Consider the following 15118-nt stretch of genomic DNA (forward strand, 5'->3'; position numbering starts at 1 on the left):
CTGTACAGGAAGCTAAGAACACCTATTCTGTATTTTACTTGGTGCAGTAAAGGTGTGTAATGTCAACATCACCATCATTTAGACTAAAGCCAGGACAGTGTGCTATTTGCTGCCCTGTTAGATGAATCAAGCTTTTAATCCAAAATACATCACTAATATGTCAAACACTTAAGCAACCAAGGTTTGCATCATGAGCTGACGTGTCCTCTGCTTCCAGTGTCAGATGAATACCAGAAAGAAAAAAAATCAAGCCTCATTAGAAATTATTTCCCAAATCTAGACAAAGTATTTCTTTTCTCAACACCTATGGGCGATACGAATGAATTTGTCTCATCTTCCTAATAATATCAGGGTAAATCGACAGAGAAGGTTAGACTTGGACTCTCAGTTGTCGCTTGATTATTACCAGATTGGTTTCTCATGACAGTAGGGCTGCCACGATTACGTCGACTATCAAAATCGTCGACGACTGATTTAATAGTCGACGCGTCGTTTGAAACTTTGTACGATCACAAAAGACGCAGGAATAAGTGGCAGGATTTAAGAGTGTAATAACGGACTGAAACAGAAGATGGCAGCATTGCATGTACAAGGATGTCAGCTACCGTTAAACCCCGAAGAAGAAGAAGAAGAAGAAGCTGTGTCCCAGAATTCATAGCGCGGCCCAGCTCAGTTTCCAACAATGGCGGCAGCTAGTTAGTTTTAATGTTACTCTTATTATTCTTTCTGGGTCACAAAATAAACGTTTAACATATTTTCAGGCGAGAATGTAGCTGTGTAAACCTCAAATATCTGCTCAGTTTATCAGGACACCACATATTTTCAAAAGCGCTCCGACGTTTTCGGAGACGTCTGTTACCCACTAGCTCGATAGCTAGCCGGGGGCTAGGTCACTAGCGCCGCGAGAACACCGGACTCCCCGCAAATCGTTTTCAAACCCACCGCCTTCTTTCGCTGCTCAGGTTAAACATGATATATGAGTCACTTAGATAACTTAAAAATGTTATTGTTTGGCTTTTTTTTTTTTAGTATTTTATTTGTTCCTGAGTAAATCAGTTTGTCTGAGATTAAAGTTATAGTTTTTACACAGCTGAATGTGAGATGCTCCAGAATATACTCCAGTGTCCTGTTATATTTTAGATAGCAAGGAGTTTATTAATCTTCACCGAAACAATCTGCAAATTTCATTAAAATTCAATAAACTATCATCTTGTCTTTATTTTTAGTTAGCACAGACCTTAAACACTTAAAGCTGTAAGCTAATGATAGTTATATAAGAGCAGATGCTGGTGCAATAAGCTGTAGTTTTACGTCTAATGGATGATGATCTGATTAGTCGACTAATCGCAAAAATAATCGGTGACTAGTCGACTATCAAAATAATCGTTTGTGGCAGCCCTACATGACAGCCAGTTTGTTCCACGAATGTTTCATAGTCTTAAGAAGAGTTAAGATTTGTTCTTGTCGAGCCTTAAGAGGTTTGATACGGCTACTATTCTTGCACACCTGATCCAATTAAAGGCTACATGTTGAACACTTTAATTGGCTTTAAGAGCAAAAGTAGCTCAAGAGCGAGAAAGTGGTGGGGTGGGCTCGACAAACTGGGAGGTAAACTAAATACTTTGGCCTATCAAGCACTCCTGATGCATTTATATGCCACTACTGAATGTCAGTAACTTTCAACTTCTCTGTTTCATAATTTGTGTTATGTCATTGTGTCTCTGCACAGCCTTATTAGATGGCTGCCCCTCCCTGAGTCTGGTTCTGCAGAGGTCTCTTCTTCCTTCCCACTGTCAGTGCTGCTCATAGGAAACTGTTGCAGTTTTCGCTCTTGCAGGGACATTAAAACATACTGCAACTTGAGGTGATGTTGCAAGGAGCTGGCTCTATATAGAGAGAAAACTGGGTCCAATCAGAAGATATGCAGCTTTTAATCACATCAGGAGCAAAAACTATACTTGAAATGGGGATTTTAATTAAAGGTCAAGGGTCAAATTAACAATGGAAACGTTAAAATTTTACTACAGTGGCACTGGAACTGTAACCATGGACAAATTTCAAAGTAGCACACCAGGCCAACAGTACCATCCAGAGGAGCTGGGGATGAGAATTTGAGGAGGTCATTAAAATAACTTTTCCCAGCTACTCCACAGAGGCCTCCGCATGGTCTCCCTCCCCCACCATATCCAGTTCATTTTCTTTCCTTATGTTCACACACACTCTGCAGATAATGTACTGAACCACAGCCGCACGTCTCAGTGGGATCTGCTCTTAATATTCCCTGGTGGACACCGTGCTTTTTCTCAGCACTAATGTCATTAACTGCAGGCATGTCACGGCTCAACTACCCTGACATTAATACAGAGACCATAAATAGTGAACTTGGTGGATATTCACTGTGGGCATCATTCTTAATCTGTGTTTATAACAGCACCTTTCAACTATTAATTGAAGCCCCATATTACACATAGCACTGAACATAAAAATAATGTAAGAGGCCTGGAAAGAAAAGGGCGAAAAAAGTAACAAAGAGCTATTTAAAGCTCAGTGGGAGGAGATTCGCACACAGCTCTGGAGGGGAAGCCTCCAGAGGAAGGATCAATGCCACCGAGTGTCGTAATGACTTTGGATGCAGGCCAGATGCCAGGATTATTGCTTGTGTCAGCCAACAGACAGACGGGTGGAACAATAGTCACAAGGGCGCACGTATTTTGGAGAGGGTGCCCAGTGGGAAAAAACTGGGCCCAGAAAGGCTTGGCCAAGACACGCTGGTCTTCCCCCGTCTGTTTCTGTATTCCTGTTGCTAAACGCTGCAGGTCACAGAGACACCGAGAAACCGACAGGCAAGGAAAACCCCTCTTCAATCGCCTCTGCATGTTTAAGATACTAAAAGCATGGAAAGACTAATTATTTTCTATACGTCTATACAACTTTCACACTTGAATATGAGCTCATTTTTATCCCGGGTCTTTTCAAATGAAGCTCATTGTTAACGATAGGTTAACGATAAGCCCAACCCCTGCTGATTTACCATCCTCCCGATGGTACTATATTAGCTCAGGTCAGGCAAGAGTGCTGGGCGTGGAAAATTATTCCTGGCATGACTGTCAACACAAAAAAAAGATAAAATGCACATAATGGCCCCAGTGACAGGAACCATAATGACCTGATAGTCAAGTATATTAGCCAGTACTGCATCTTGTGACAGTCAGGCACATTATAGCACAGAAATAGCACTAATCCATGTTTTCAAGTAGATGATCAAATGGAAATAGTTATTGTGGAGTAAATGTATTTTTAGCAACAGTATCTTATTAATGTTTGACGTCAAACGAATCTCTTGTAGCCCAGATATTATCAAGATATCATATCACAGTTTTGCTACATCGTGGAACTTCTTTGGGCCAGCATCTATTATATACTTAATTACACAGTGATGACTCACGAGGATCCATGACTTATTCTTCAGAAAGGCCCATTAGTCAATCAGCTAGAGTGCACTGCAAGTCTAGAGGTAAATGAAAACGTAAAAAGGCTTTTTGTTCGTCCAGAAATAGCTTCTAAAAGAATAATGAGCGCAAGAGACTTGAAGGCTTGTCAATAAAGTGTAGCCGAGAAGGCACGTGACCTGGCCAGAACACGGCTCCCAAGCAAATATTCAATCACACCCGGGGTAGGTGGGGGCAGGCAGCTGGGGGCTACGGATATTGATCCCATACAGACAGACAAATAGCAGCTAAACAGTCAAGAAACTCTGTTAAGAAAAGCAGCACAGGATACACACAAATGACTGGCTTTGCTTCTGTTTGCTTCTGTCTTTACACATGCAGAACTACCGTGTTAACAAGTACCCAAATAAGTCAGCTAGAGGAGTGAGGCAGAACATTCAGCCTTCTCAGTCTGCACGTTGTTCACCTTAACCTGAGGCTATTTACCATTGTTATTAGGCTCAAATTAGTTCCAAACCGCTGGACTTCAGGATGTCTCAGTCTCATAACTCAGTGAGCCTAATGCGCCATTTATATCAGCTCATCGCCACCAAAGACAGATCTCAACATGATTCATTTATGCCACATAAATATTTCAGCAGACAGAGCGGCTACAGTCTATTCATGGGAACCAAGGCCCCCGAGATGAAAGCCCCCCTCCCTCCCGATCACCTGCCATTTGTGAATGAGGAGAAGAGCTGGAGGGGAATATAGATACTGCCTCAATCTAAGCAACAGCAACATCCATAAGTCGCTTATCAGATCACAATGCTGTAACCGGCACTCACAACAACAACAGGGCAGCTGCAGATTTAATCCCCCCTCCCTGTTTGGCTCCGTCTGGCTCCTCATAGGCTCAGGAGGGCTACAGTAGGGCGGATAGTGCAGGGACAACAGAGGCAGCTGGGGCTTGCACTGACATCAGAGGGCTGGCCCTGCTCGGCTTAGCGAGGATCTGCAGAGAGAGAAACCTTTCCACTGTGTATGACTTTATGAATGATAAAAGAGAGAGGCATATGCCATGAAATTTAAAGGAATGGACACAGGAAACAGACTTTGTGAATGTCAGTCACTCAGTTACAGTATTCTTCAAGGACACATCTAAAACCTGCAGGACACCGGCCCTCAAGGCCTGGAGTTCCCCACCCCTGATTTAGACCTTCACTGAACAACCGCTAGCAAATAACCAAAGTTATATTCAGGCATTTGACAATAAACCAATATCACAATGAATAACTGTAAAATGTTAACACACACAGGTTAAACGTTTTTCCTTTTTGTCATCTCTGCAAGCAACAAAACAGTTATTTGGAGAGTCTAGACTTATACTTTGGAAAGACTTAAATTTCAGTGGCCAATGCATAAAGAATGCATTTACAGTAGGGTCTCCAACTAAATATGATAACAATCTAACCACCATTTGCTGGTGGGTAGATATGCCTATTATACTCGTTGTTGATTAAGGCGGAAACAAAAAGGTTTTCACTCTTGTTGCTGATTTTGTGTGCCATCTCTCTCTCTTTGCTGTATTAAGCAAAGTGTGAACATTAACACACTAACAAGCTCAAAATGGCTGTCCGTGTAAGCATGAGTGGGCCACTTATTTAGGAAATTCAAAAAAGAGTGTGTCGATGCCTTTTTTGTGGTATTTCTGGCTATTTGACAAATAAACGGTGTCGTATGCTTGAGTAACTCAACTTGAACTCAATTAAATGGTTAAAAACATGACAGCCTGTTCTTTAGGGGCGGATGCCAAAACTTAATGGTAAACAGTGAAAGCATAAACCTAATATTTCCTTTTGTAGTCTGATCAATTGTAAGGGCTAAAACACTTTACATATTCTTAACTAGAGCTCTTCTGTACTTCAACCTTTTGGTTTTTTGCAAGAACAGGAACAACAAGCTGTAATGGGATCTGGCAAGTTTTGGCTCATGTTAATGTTGCAAAACCAGATGGATTAGTCGACAGCTGTAGTGTCATGGGTCGTATGTCAGGTTTAATGGGACACTCCTTAAAGATAAACAACGTGAATGGCTGCTTATTACGACTCTCAGCGCAGTTAGCATTATCCAAAGACACACTTTAAGCTTTGTGTTCACAGACTGAATGTGATTTCAGGGCCCAAACATGAAAGTTGAACAAATGTAAAATCAATCTTAAATTTTAATGAAACTCCTACAAAATAATGAGACATTTAGTTCATGGCTCAGATTTTAAAACAGGCAACAACAACCACACAATTCCTGCCACATGTTCTCTAAAAATAGCTTTAATCTACAAATGGCTGAGTAATGACAACTAATCTGTGCCAGTGTTCCAGCGCTGCCATTTGACCTGATGTGACATGTTTGATGTGCCAGTGAGATGGGCCTAAACCGGCACCTCCATCATCGAGTGCACAGAGTAAGTCACGCATGTCCAAAACATATCAACTGTTCTCAGTCTGACTGAGGAAATGATAACGTATGTAGATGCAAGTTATTGTCTGTTATTTATTCACATCTCACTGCTTTTATTAAATTCATGAAACGATGACTTCATGCATTATTCGCACCACAGTCCAATAATATGAGCAGTGATTGTCTTTGGGCTGATTTCAAGGATAACCTTGATGGATCCGTCAGATGCATTATAAAACAGTACATTTTTACATATACTTTTAAAACTGACCATAAATGTGCAAATGCATGACTGTGACCTAGCTGAACGTAAACCTAGCTGAGACGGGATCATTGTCGTATAATGAACGCGCTCTCGGGGATGGGAGGAGGGTGTGGGGGATGGTTGAGCGGGGCGCAAGGGCAGCGAGAATTTCATCTTCCCAGCCACTGATGGTGTTGCTTTCCTGTGGAGTGCCCGCTGACACCTCTTCATCTGACCTCGTCATCCCACTGTGACACTGTCACACTGGCTGTCTCCTGGCACACGCACGCTAGCTGCAATTTTCCTGCTGTTTCAGCTGAGTGTGCATCACACTTTCACACACCGGGGGCACAAAATTCTGCTCAGCAGCAAAAACTTACGATGACAGAAAAACAGACACAGTTTATGGGTTCTTCTTCTTTTTTTCCTTTTTTTAGGTATCTGAGATTATTTCATGTTTCAGGATTTGCTGCCCATCTATAGCTGATGGAAAAATTGAGACGAATGGAGGATCTCTACAAGCATAAATTTACAATGCAGGCTTGCAGTGGGTTGTAAATAAGACTCAACCAGGATGTCAGCTAACCTGCTCATCAAATGATCTAATCAATTTCAGCAGATGGTTCGATTAGGGACCATAAAATCAAGGATTTAGTGGCTTTTACACTGAATCCAAGTTGGTCTTATAATTGAACCTATTGTGCTTTTTTATTATTTTTAGTCATACAAATACTATTACGGTGGTGGACGTTCACATCAAAAATGACCATTTTCAAATTATGAGGTCAGTGTATGTGCAAGTAATCCCTGTCATCTAAAGTACACAGCTGTGAGCACAGAAGCTCCACCCACCTGCTGTTTAAAGTCAGTAGCTTGGTGAACAGAGGCTTTAATTTTAGAATAAGATGAGAAGATAAATAAACATTATTTTGGTCTATCACACCAAGGTACTCTGACAGAGTCCAAGGGTAATATAAGCACAAAACATTAAACTAAATATTTAGTTTGGTCAGTACTGCATTGATTTTTGCTTTTAAAATGCACAACTGAGTTTATTGAATTTTTCTACCTGAATAAAGACCGTCACATTCACATGTTTCTATGCCAAGTAGAAAAAACACTAGTTTACTGCATTGCATAGAGCCACGGTTTTGATAGCCTTCACACCAAAATCATGATCATGAGTTTCCCTTGCCTGACATCAACATAACAACAAATATAGCAAACAGTACAACAGTCTGCGTCTCTGCATGAAGACCCAACTCTAAGTTCTTAGTCTCTGAATCTATCTCTTAGTGGGAACATGCATTTGCACGTTCCTCCTCACGGTGACCTGCCACATCCACTTTGCCTTGCAGACAGAGAGGAATCATTGAGGTGAGGGAAATTGAGTATCTGAAGAAACACATATTAGGCTGGCTGCAGGTTAGTGATGGAGGCAGGACGTGAAGTGGAAAATGGAGAACGGGATGTGTCCCGTGAAGTCACATAGGGTAGAGAAGCCAGAGGGAACTTGATATGACACACCAGCAAACCCAGGAAGGGGATTTAGTGGCGTGTTGTGCCACATTATTATCAGCCAGTGATTCACCAGGCACACTGGCAGCTTTCAATCCCTCCAGTCTCCCTCCCCATGCTATTACAACTATTCAGACAGACCGAGGTTCAGCTAGTCTTATTAAAATGCTACAGGGCGCACAGCCTGCTCCACATATGCTTGAAAAAAATGTGGATAATGCCAGTGAGGTAGAGATAGCTTGATTATAGAAGAAGTAGGCTATAATGTCTCACTCTTACCTAGTAGTTACTAAGGTAATGAGAGTTGAAGAACTATTATTCTCCTTCTCCCCCCAAAATTTTGATGAGTTACTTGACTCACAGCTTTGGGGAAATCCCCACAAAACTTACATCAGCTCATCCACGTCTTCATGTTTTACAGTTTTTGCACTTTGATTTTTTCCTGGAAATGTTACCATCAGTGATCACATCACTCTGAATTCTGAGCCTGGAACACATTAAAAAAAAAAAGGTTTATGTTTGTTTTGCTAAAAAAACAAAAAACAACAAAAACAACCACAAAATCACCTTTTGTTCTGTGTGTGTGATAAATACCTTGAAACGAATGTTGAATTTCACCTACTAACATTTCAAATGAGCATTTTTACTTGGGAAGCTCCTGCCACTCGCGGCGAATTTAATGAAAAAATTCCTGACTGCACGTTGCTGGAAGTGGATGATGTAAACATCTTCAGAATGTCAACATACTGACAAATGGCTCAAATAAAAAAGAGGCAGCAGAACTGCCAAAAACCCTTTAAAGATCAAAAAAATACACCATGAAATGCACAGCAGTGGCTGCAGTGGACACTTCTTATTGTTTCTAACACCTGATTTCACTTCACCTCTTTGTATGTTAAAACTTCGCACCTCTGCACAGCTGGTCGAGAAACCAACAGCACAAGCAGGAGTGGCCCACAGACCAGCTGTACAACTTTGTGCACTGCCTCCGTCTGACAACAAACCGTCAGCGAACCTGCTACTTCTGCTGGACCATAAATCTTGGTTAAGGCCTGATTTAGACTTCTGCTGTGAATCTTTGTAGAGCCTACCAAGTGGCCGATGTCACTACCGGCATTTATGCTTGTGCGTGGTGCATTATGTGTTACCTTGTGGTCATGTCCCAGCATTTTATACGCAGTGCCAGCCGATAGAAACTCACTTCTGGGTCTCCATTCTTTGTTGTGGTCTCCCCCCCCCCAGAGTCTTTCAATTTTTTCCACTCCTTTGTACATTCCCTCACATCCATTCAGACAGTTTTGGCAATGTTCCTACAGGATGTTGCTGACTTCTAAGGATGCCAGGCTCCTTATATTGAGACAATCGTTGTTCTTGTCTTTCCAACAAATATAAAAAATATTGAGAAAGTAGCAGGAGATGCACAGGAGGAATTGCTAGTACTGAAAATGGCAATCACTATGGTTACAGGCTGCATCAACATGACATGCAGTTACATTTCTACAGCGGTAAAGGTCAGGTTACATCGTAGGGTTTCAGAGGGGTTTGTGCTAACAACATAGTTTCGTGACAGATTTTCCGCTGAAACATAAATATTCAGTAAACCTCATAATGGTTGAACCTGTGGTTGTGTATCGGGGTCAGTGCGTGGAGTCAGAGGCCATTCAAACAGCAGCTGTGAACCCATTCAGCACACCTTAATAGCCTTAGAATTGATGCTTTATTATACAAATATCAAAGTTTTGATGACCATCGAGCTTTACAGGAAGCTTTGTTCGACCTTCAAAATAAAAGCTCCAACAAATTTTGTGCTGCCCCTCATGGGCACTACATGATGCTGGATTTTCTGAGATTTTAAGACAAAAGCTAATAAATAATAAAATTACATTTTGATGAATGTTTTTAGCTGTCTCTTCCATAGACACAGATTTATTATTGACATGGTTATTAACACTAAACAAATTAGGAAAGAACTTGAAAGTAAATCCTCACAAATATTAATGTCACTTATCTGGGCTTATAGAAAGTGCTGGCTTTTCTATATATAATTAAGTATTCCCTGGCTGCCTTGCCAGTGGCTGTCTGTCTCTGTAGAATCATACATTAAACGTGCTGATAAGCACTAATGTCACCTGCATCCCAACTGTCTTAGATAAGGTTGTTTTGGCAACACATGAGGAACAGGCTGGCAGGGATCTCGGATGTTTCCACAGCACAGCGGAGAAGAGTGACAAGGAGTGGGGCTGCACGTGGTGGCCAAGACTGGCGAGTGTGCAGCACAGAGGGGGCTGACGGACAGGCTGCTGATGGATTAGGTGGTAAGCCTGGCAGAGGGCTGCCCTTTCTAGATGGAAGCCTGCCTGATGCACAGTGGTGATTAAAATATAAAACTGAAGGGTGGGGAGTGTGCTCAGGCTCTCATAAAAACAACTGAAAGAAACGCTGCTGAGCAGACGCATGACTGAGCAAAACAGTGGAAGTGGATATGGAGCCATGAGGCTGGAAAATACTTGATCCAAGAGCAGCAGCAGCACAGGCCATCAACCTGGAAGCACGGAAGGTGATCCAATCCAACACTGAGATGGATGCTTGAAAGAAATTTCCCCCGAAGCAGGCGGATAAGAGTGTACACAAAGCCAAGTGAAGTGAAAGCTCGCACACAAGAATTTCACTCACATGTACTGTACCAATGTACCTGCACATGTGATGTGACAATAAAAGTGATTTGATTTGATTTGATTTGAAAAGCTTAATTGTTTGCTCTTTGTAACCTAAAAAGGTGGTGTAATGGTGACAGCAATAGCTGCTGCATAATTCATCTGTTTGTTCCTCTGACTGCAGCAGGCTCCGCATTGGTCAACACTTTTATACAGTCTCGTCGTATTTAATTATTTAGATTTCTACCACTATAATGCACAAGCTCGTCAGCGAAAATCCATCATTTCTGTTGTGCTGCGCAGGATGACAAATTGCGTTACAGTTACCAGCCCTCAAGTGGCATTTTAGGACCAACAGACAAAACTACCGCCAAGCAAATCACCTTTCAGCAAGAGGATATTCAAATTCCAGTCTGAGAGCTATTACAGTTTTACTTTTTATTTGTATTTTCTTTAGAGTTTTTAATTTGCTTTTCAGTTAGTTTCCAGGGTGGAGTTGCTCATATCTGCAAACCCACTCTTTTTTGAAAATGTTCAGTTTCAGTTAGTTTCAGTGCAACATTTTGTGAAGGACGCTGACTCAAAGTCACATCGTTTTTAGTTCGATTTTTGTTATCGGCGGTCGTCTTTTGCTTTGTAAGCAGTCGTGAATTTATATTTACTTAATTGTAACTGTCTGCCCCAAATCTGCTTGTTAAGGCTGACATCATTAGCCAGGCCTAAACGTTCCTTCAGTTCAGCAAACAAACACTGAGGCCCTGTATCCAAAGCCTTCCATCTCCATTAAAATGATTAGTGTGTGTGTTCTCATAAGTGTTACAATAAGGTGTATGTCCAGGCATCCATGAAAAAGAGGATTTTTGCGGTTTAGCAAAGTTTCAAGTTGACACTGTGTTGGATTGACAGTTAAAAACTAAAAATGATATGCAATGTTCTCACTTAAGTATTTCTAACAAACTGGAATTTACAACACTGCTGTACCTTTGGATGTAAACAAAGACGTCCAAAGGGCTGGCTGGCATACAGTAATGCACTACCTTATGTCTAACTACTGAGTAATACACTTTAGTACAAGCAATGTGTAATATGAGGGTGAAATTGTTCTCAATAGAAGTGCATGCAATTCCCCAGAGACAAATCTAATGATGTTGGAAGGAAGGAAGGAAGGAAGGAAAGAAGGAAGGAAGGAAGGAAGCTGTGGAAAACGAACAAAGCTTCAGCCAAGAGAACATCTGAGATGAACCTATCAGTAGCAAGAGGTTAGTCATTCGTATGTTGCTGCACAGGGCTGATCATAAGCTTAATGCAAGCTGAAAGCGATTCTTTCCTGAAGTGTTCCAATATTAGGTGTCTGAGGCTGGAGTGTACGGAGTGAGTTTTTATAAATGTAGCCTGAAGACATGCTACACTTGAACAATGCTTATAAGAAGGTGTAGAGGTTGAAACTGACAACCAAACATTGTTCAAGGGGCTAAAAAGTAAAATAAAATAGAAAATAAAAGATAAAAATCAAGCAAAACAGACGAGAGCCTCATCCAACGAAGGAGACTCTTGAACCCAAACACAGTCATGACAAATCTCTGAACAAGCAAATAACCTCTACGATTCAAGACCATCTGTTGGGAGTATGGACTGGCATACAGTGTGAGGACCGATTACTTCCAGTGCAGCTTTGTATCTGGATAGTGGAGAGACACTCAATAATTAAATCTTCAGAAAACCATTAGGAAAAGATGCTTTCTTTCCCAATATTACCCCCAGTGTATTCTGCTGCAATATCGTATAATAATATTTGCTGCTTTATTAGCACGGTTTTATAGGTACACGAAACTTTGAAAGCCAAGCTTAACCATCATGAACTGATGATAACATTTCAAGAAATTCACAAGTCGATCAACGTTTTATTTAACTCATCTGTAGCATCTAAATTTTTAAGTCACATTGCTTGTATCTTTACAGCTCAGTCTATTCAGAGTCAGACTGTCAAACTCACTTTAGTTCATGGGCAACATGCAGTCCAAACTGATCTCATGTGGGCCAGAAAGGTAAAACCACCGCACAAGAAAGCGTCACTCCAAATTTTTCCCTTTCTTTGGTGTAAACAAATTCATTTTTAAAGCCTTCACCCAGGCCACAAATGGGATTTTAAAGAAACGGTGAACCCTTTAAAAACGTCTCATAGAACAAAAGGCATAATTCCGTGTTAAATATTTTTTCTAATTCAATGAGTAATCCATTCAGAAAACAGCCTGAGATATCTTAAGAAATATAAATGAAGTTTAAAACTGTATTTCGGTTTTCCACATTCATTGAGTCTAATATCAGCACATGTACCTTCACAGCAGAAAGGTACAAAACCTTCACGAACTCTACATGTTACTCAAAAGGATTAACAATGCGCTTCATCAAGAAACTGTAGTATTAAAGACTTCCACACTATGCAAAGCCAGGTAGATCCTTTGATGGTCTAGTTCTGGCCCCCCATATGCATGTTTAATGTGCTGTTTAACAAGGTCACTTTTTGAAAAAAAAGGAGTGAAAAACACATTAAACTTACACCAAAACACTGCTGGTAAATTACAAAGCAGATAATATGTATAATAAGGTGGCCTAGACATTACGCAACGACTTCATCTAGATGCACACAAAAACAAATTAGAAAAGGTTCATTTTAATTCACTTTACAAGACCAGCCCGCCTGCCTTAGGGGCCAAAATTATATACTCAACAGCAATAACTCAGACTGAGATATTACCCAGACCTCTGCAGCTATAAATCAAGCCCAAGCCTTTCAAAATCAAGTGGCAACAGCGCTGCTACATTTACTGTGAAGAGAAACAGAAACTTCAGCAGGCATCATAAAAAATGGGTTTTTGTTATTGATGTCTGCAGATAAATCCAGTCAAAGCCCTGAGTAGTCAGAGGTCAATGTCAGCCTCACATGAGTGACTGCAGGGATTTAAAGACTGGCTGCAGGTGCACAAGTCTGCACACCTGCAGCAGGTAGGTAGACTTCTGTGTTTGGAAATCACTTAGGTAATGCCTATGTGTCTGCATCTTCATTCCCTGCCAAACACAATAGAGATGCAGTGGAAAGTTCTTGGTGCAGGGAAGGAGTGGGGGGCCCCAGCTGAACCACAATGGCTGCATTATTAGACCCACACAGTTGTAGATGCCATTTGCTGGACACTTGTGGATACTTTGAGTAAGCTACAACTTAATCTGTTTTCTGAGATGATGGGGTGATTCCTAAGAGGTAGGATATGGCTTGTCCCGGGGTCAGGTGCAATCTTCAGCGGCTTCACTGTGACAACGCCTTTGTCTCGAAACCCCTTCTCCTCTATCACTTTCACTTTAGGCTAACTTATTATTTTTAACATTTAACTTGAAAGAGTTCTTTCCCTTGAACGTCTCATAGAAAACTTCCAAACCGCCGACCCTCTCTTCCCTCGGGTCTTATTTACGCCTATTCGGGGGGACCGTTAATCACGGCTTTAGCTAGCGAGTTACTGCACTTCCACAGAGCTGTCGGCCGGCCTTCTAGCAAGGAAGAAGGTAATAATGTACAAGATATTTTTTCTTCGCCTGGTCTCGAAAATATAAAACAGATAAAAACATTCCTACGTACCCTCCGCCCGAGTACGAAGATCAGACATCGTTCTCTGGACGGGCGGCATCTCTCCACGCAGAGCCGGGAAACGGCACCTGTCAAGTGGCCGCGGTGTTGGTTCTGCCCCGTGTGTTCTGGCTGCTGCTCCTCAACCGTCAAAGAATTTCAAAATTACGGCTAAAAAATCAAAATCTCTCTCATGCGGATTGAGCTGATGCGTGTTCACTGCTGATGAGAGATTTACATAAGGAATTGCCAACTTTCATTTCCCGGTTGGTGACAGAACCATGCTCAGGAGCCCACCGCTTCATGCATCGCCCAGCATCTCGGTTCGCACGGCGGACTGAAGCCGTCAGACGCCCCCCTGGTATAGTAAGAGTGGACACGGACTAACCATGAACTGAAGTGAGGGGGACGTTGCCGCTTCACATTATGGACTGTACCATTTGCAGAAATAGCGGGAGGGGTTAACACATTAACATAACCGTAATTACGCCTTGGCTAGAATTAAAAGAAGTGATAGAAATAATATTTATCTGATAATATCGAGAGGCTAAAGTGCTGTACTTCAATCCCCGTCGCCCATAATCATTAAAATGCTAGATTATTGTTTTAAAATGGCCTTGAAACTGCTGGTTGGCGTAAGCACATCCCCCCTTCGCGGTAGACATACACATGTTGGGAGTTGGCTTATTAGAACAGAATCATGTTTTCGTGTATCAAACGTGCTTTGTGCACCATCAGCAAATAGAAATCACTATTTAATGGACCGGTATGCATAAAACTACAGTAGGAGATTTTGTTTTATAAAACAAAATTCATTTCCATTCATGGAAAGTCCCCGTTCATCTCTATTATCTATTTATTTATTGCAATACACGCCACTATATCTGTACATCTGTCGGTACAACTCACCTATTCAAACATAGGTGAGTATATTACAAAAAGCACATATTTTTTCCTAATTACTTCTTGGTTTTCATTGCTGTTGTTAATGTGTCACTTCTCAGATAAGCGTAATTCATAGCACAGTGGTTATTATTTAATAAGTATAAATCGTGGCAAATAAAGATGAACACTGAATACTGACATTTTGAGAAAGAGAGTTGGTTACAAAAGCACTGCCAACATTAATAGCTGGGGTTAAAGCTTACCCCCATGCCGTTAAGTATCATTTTACAAGATTACACATTGTTAGATTTTA

General features: G+C 41.3%; 1 protein-coding gene across 6 annotated transcripts in view; it reads right to left on the minus strand.

Moving 5' to 3' along the window:
* The window catches only part of atp8a1 (ATPase phospholipid transporting 8A1), a 108773-nt gene extending 94448 nt beyond the window's left edge, over nucleotides 1–14325 (minus strand). For 4 of the 6 annotated variants that reach the window (XM_080308541.1, XM_026146608.2, XM_026146644.2 and 1 more), the window contains exon 1: nucleotides 13933–14324. In XM_080308541.1, coding sequence (XP_080164667.1) covers nucleotides 13933–13981 — 49 coding nt within the window. In that variant the 5' untranslated portion in view covers nucleotides 13982–14324. Of the gene's footprint in view, nucleotides 1–13932 lie in introns of all 6 variants that reach the window. The other 2 variants (XR_013912318.1, XM_080308553.1) reach the window with 1 other exon arrangement.
* Between the last annotated feature and the right edge of the window lie 793 nt (nucleotides 14326–15118).

Source organism: Astatotilapia calliptera, chromosome 2 (genome assembly GCF_964374335.1).
Source record: "Astatotilapia calliptera chromosome 2, fAstCal68.1, whole genome shotgun sequence".
Taxonomy (NCBI): Eukaryota; Metazoa; Chordata; class Actinopteri; order Cichliformes; family Cichlidae; genus Astatotilapia; species Astatotilapia calliptera.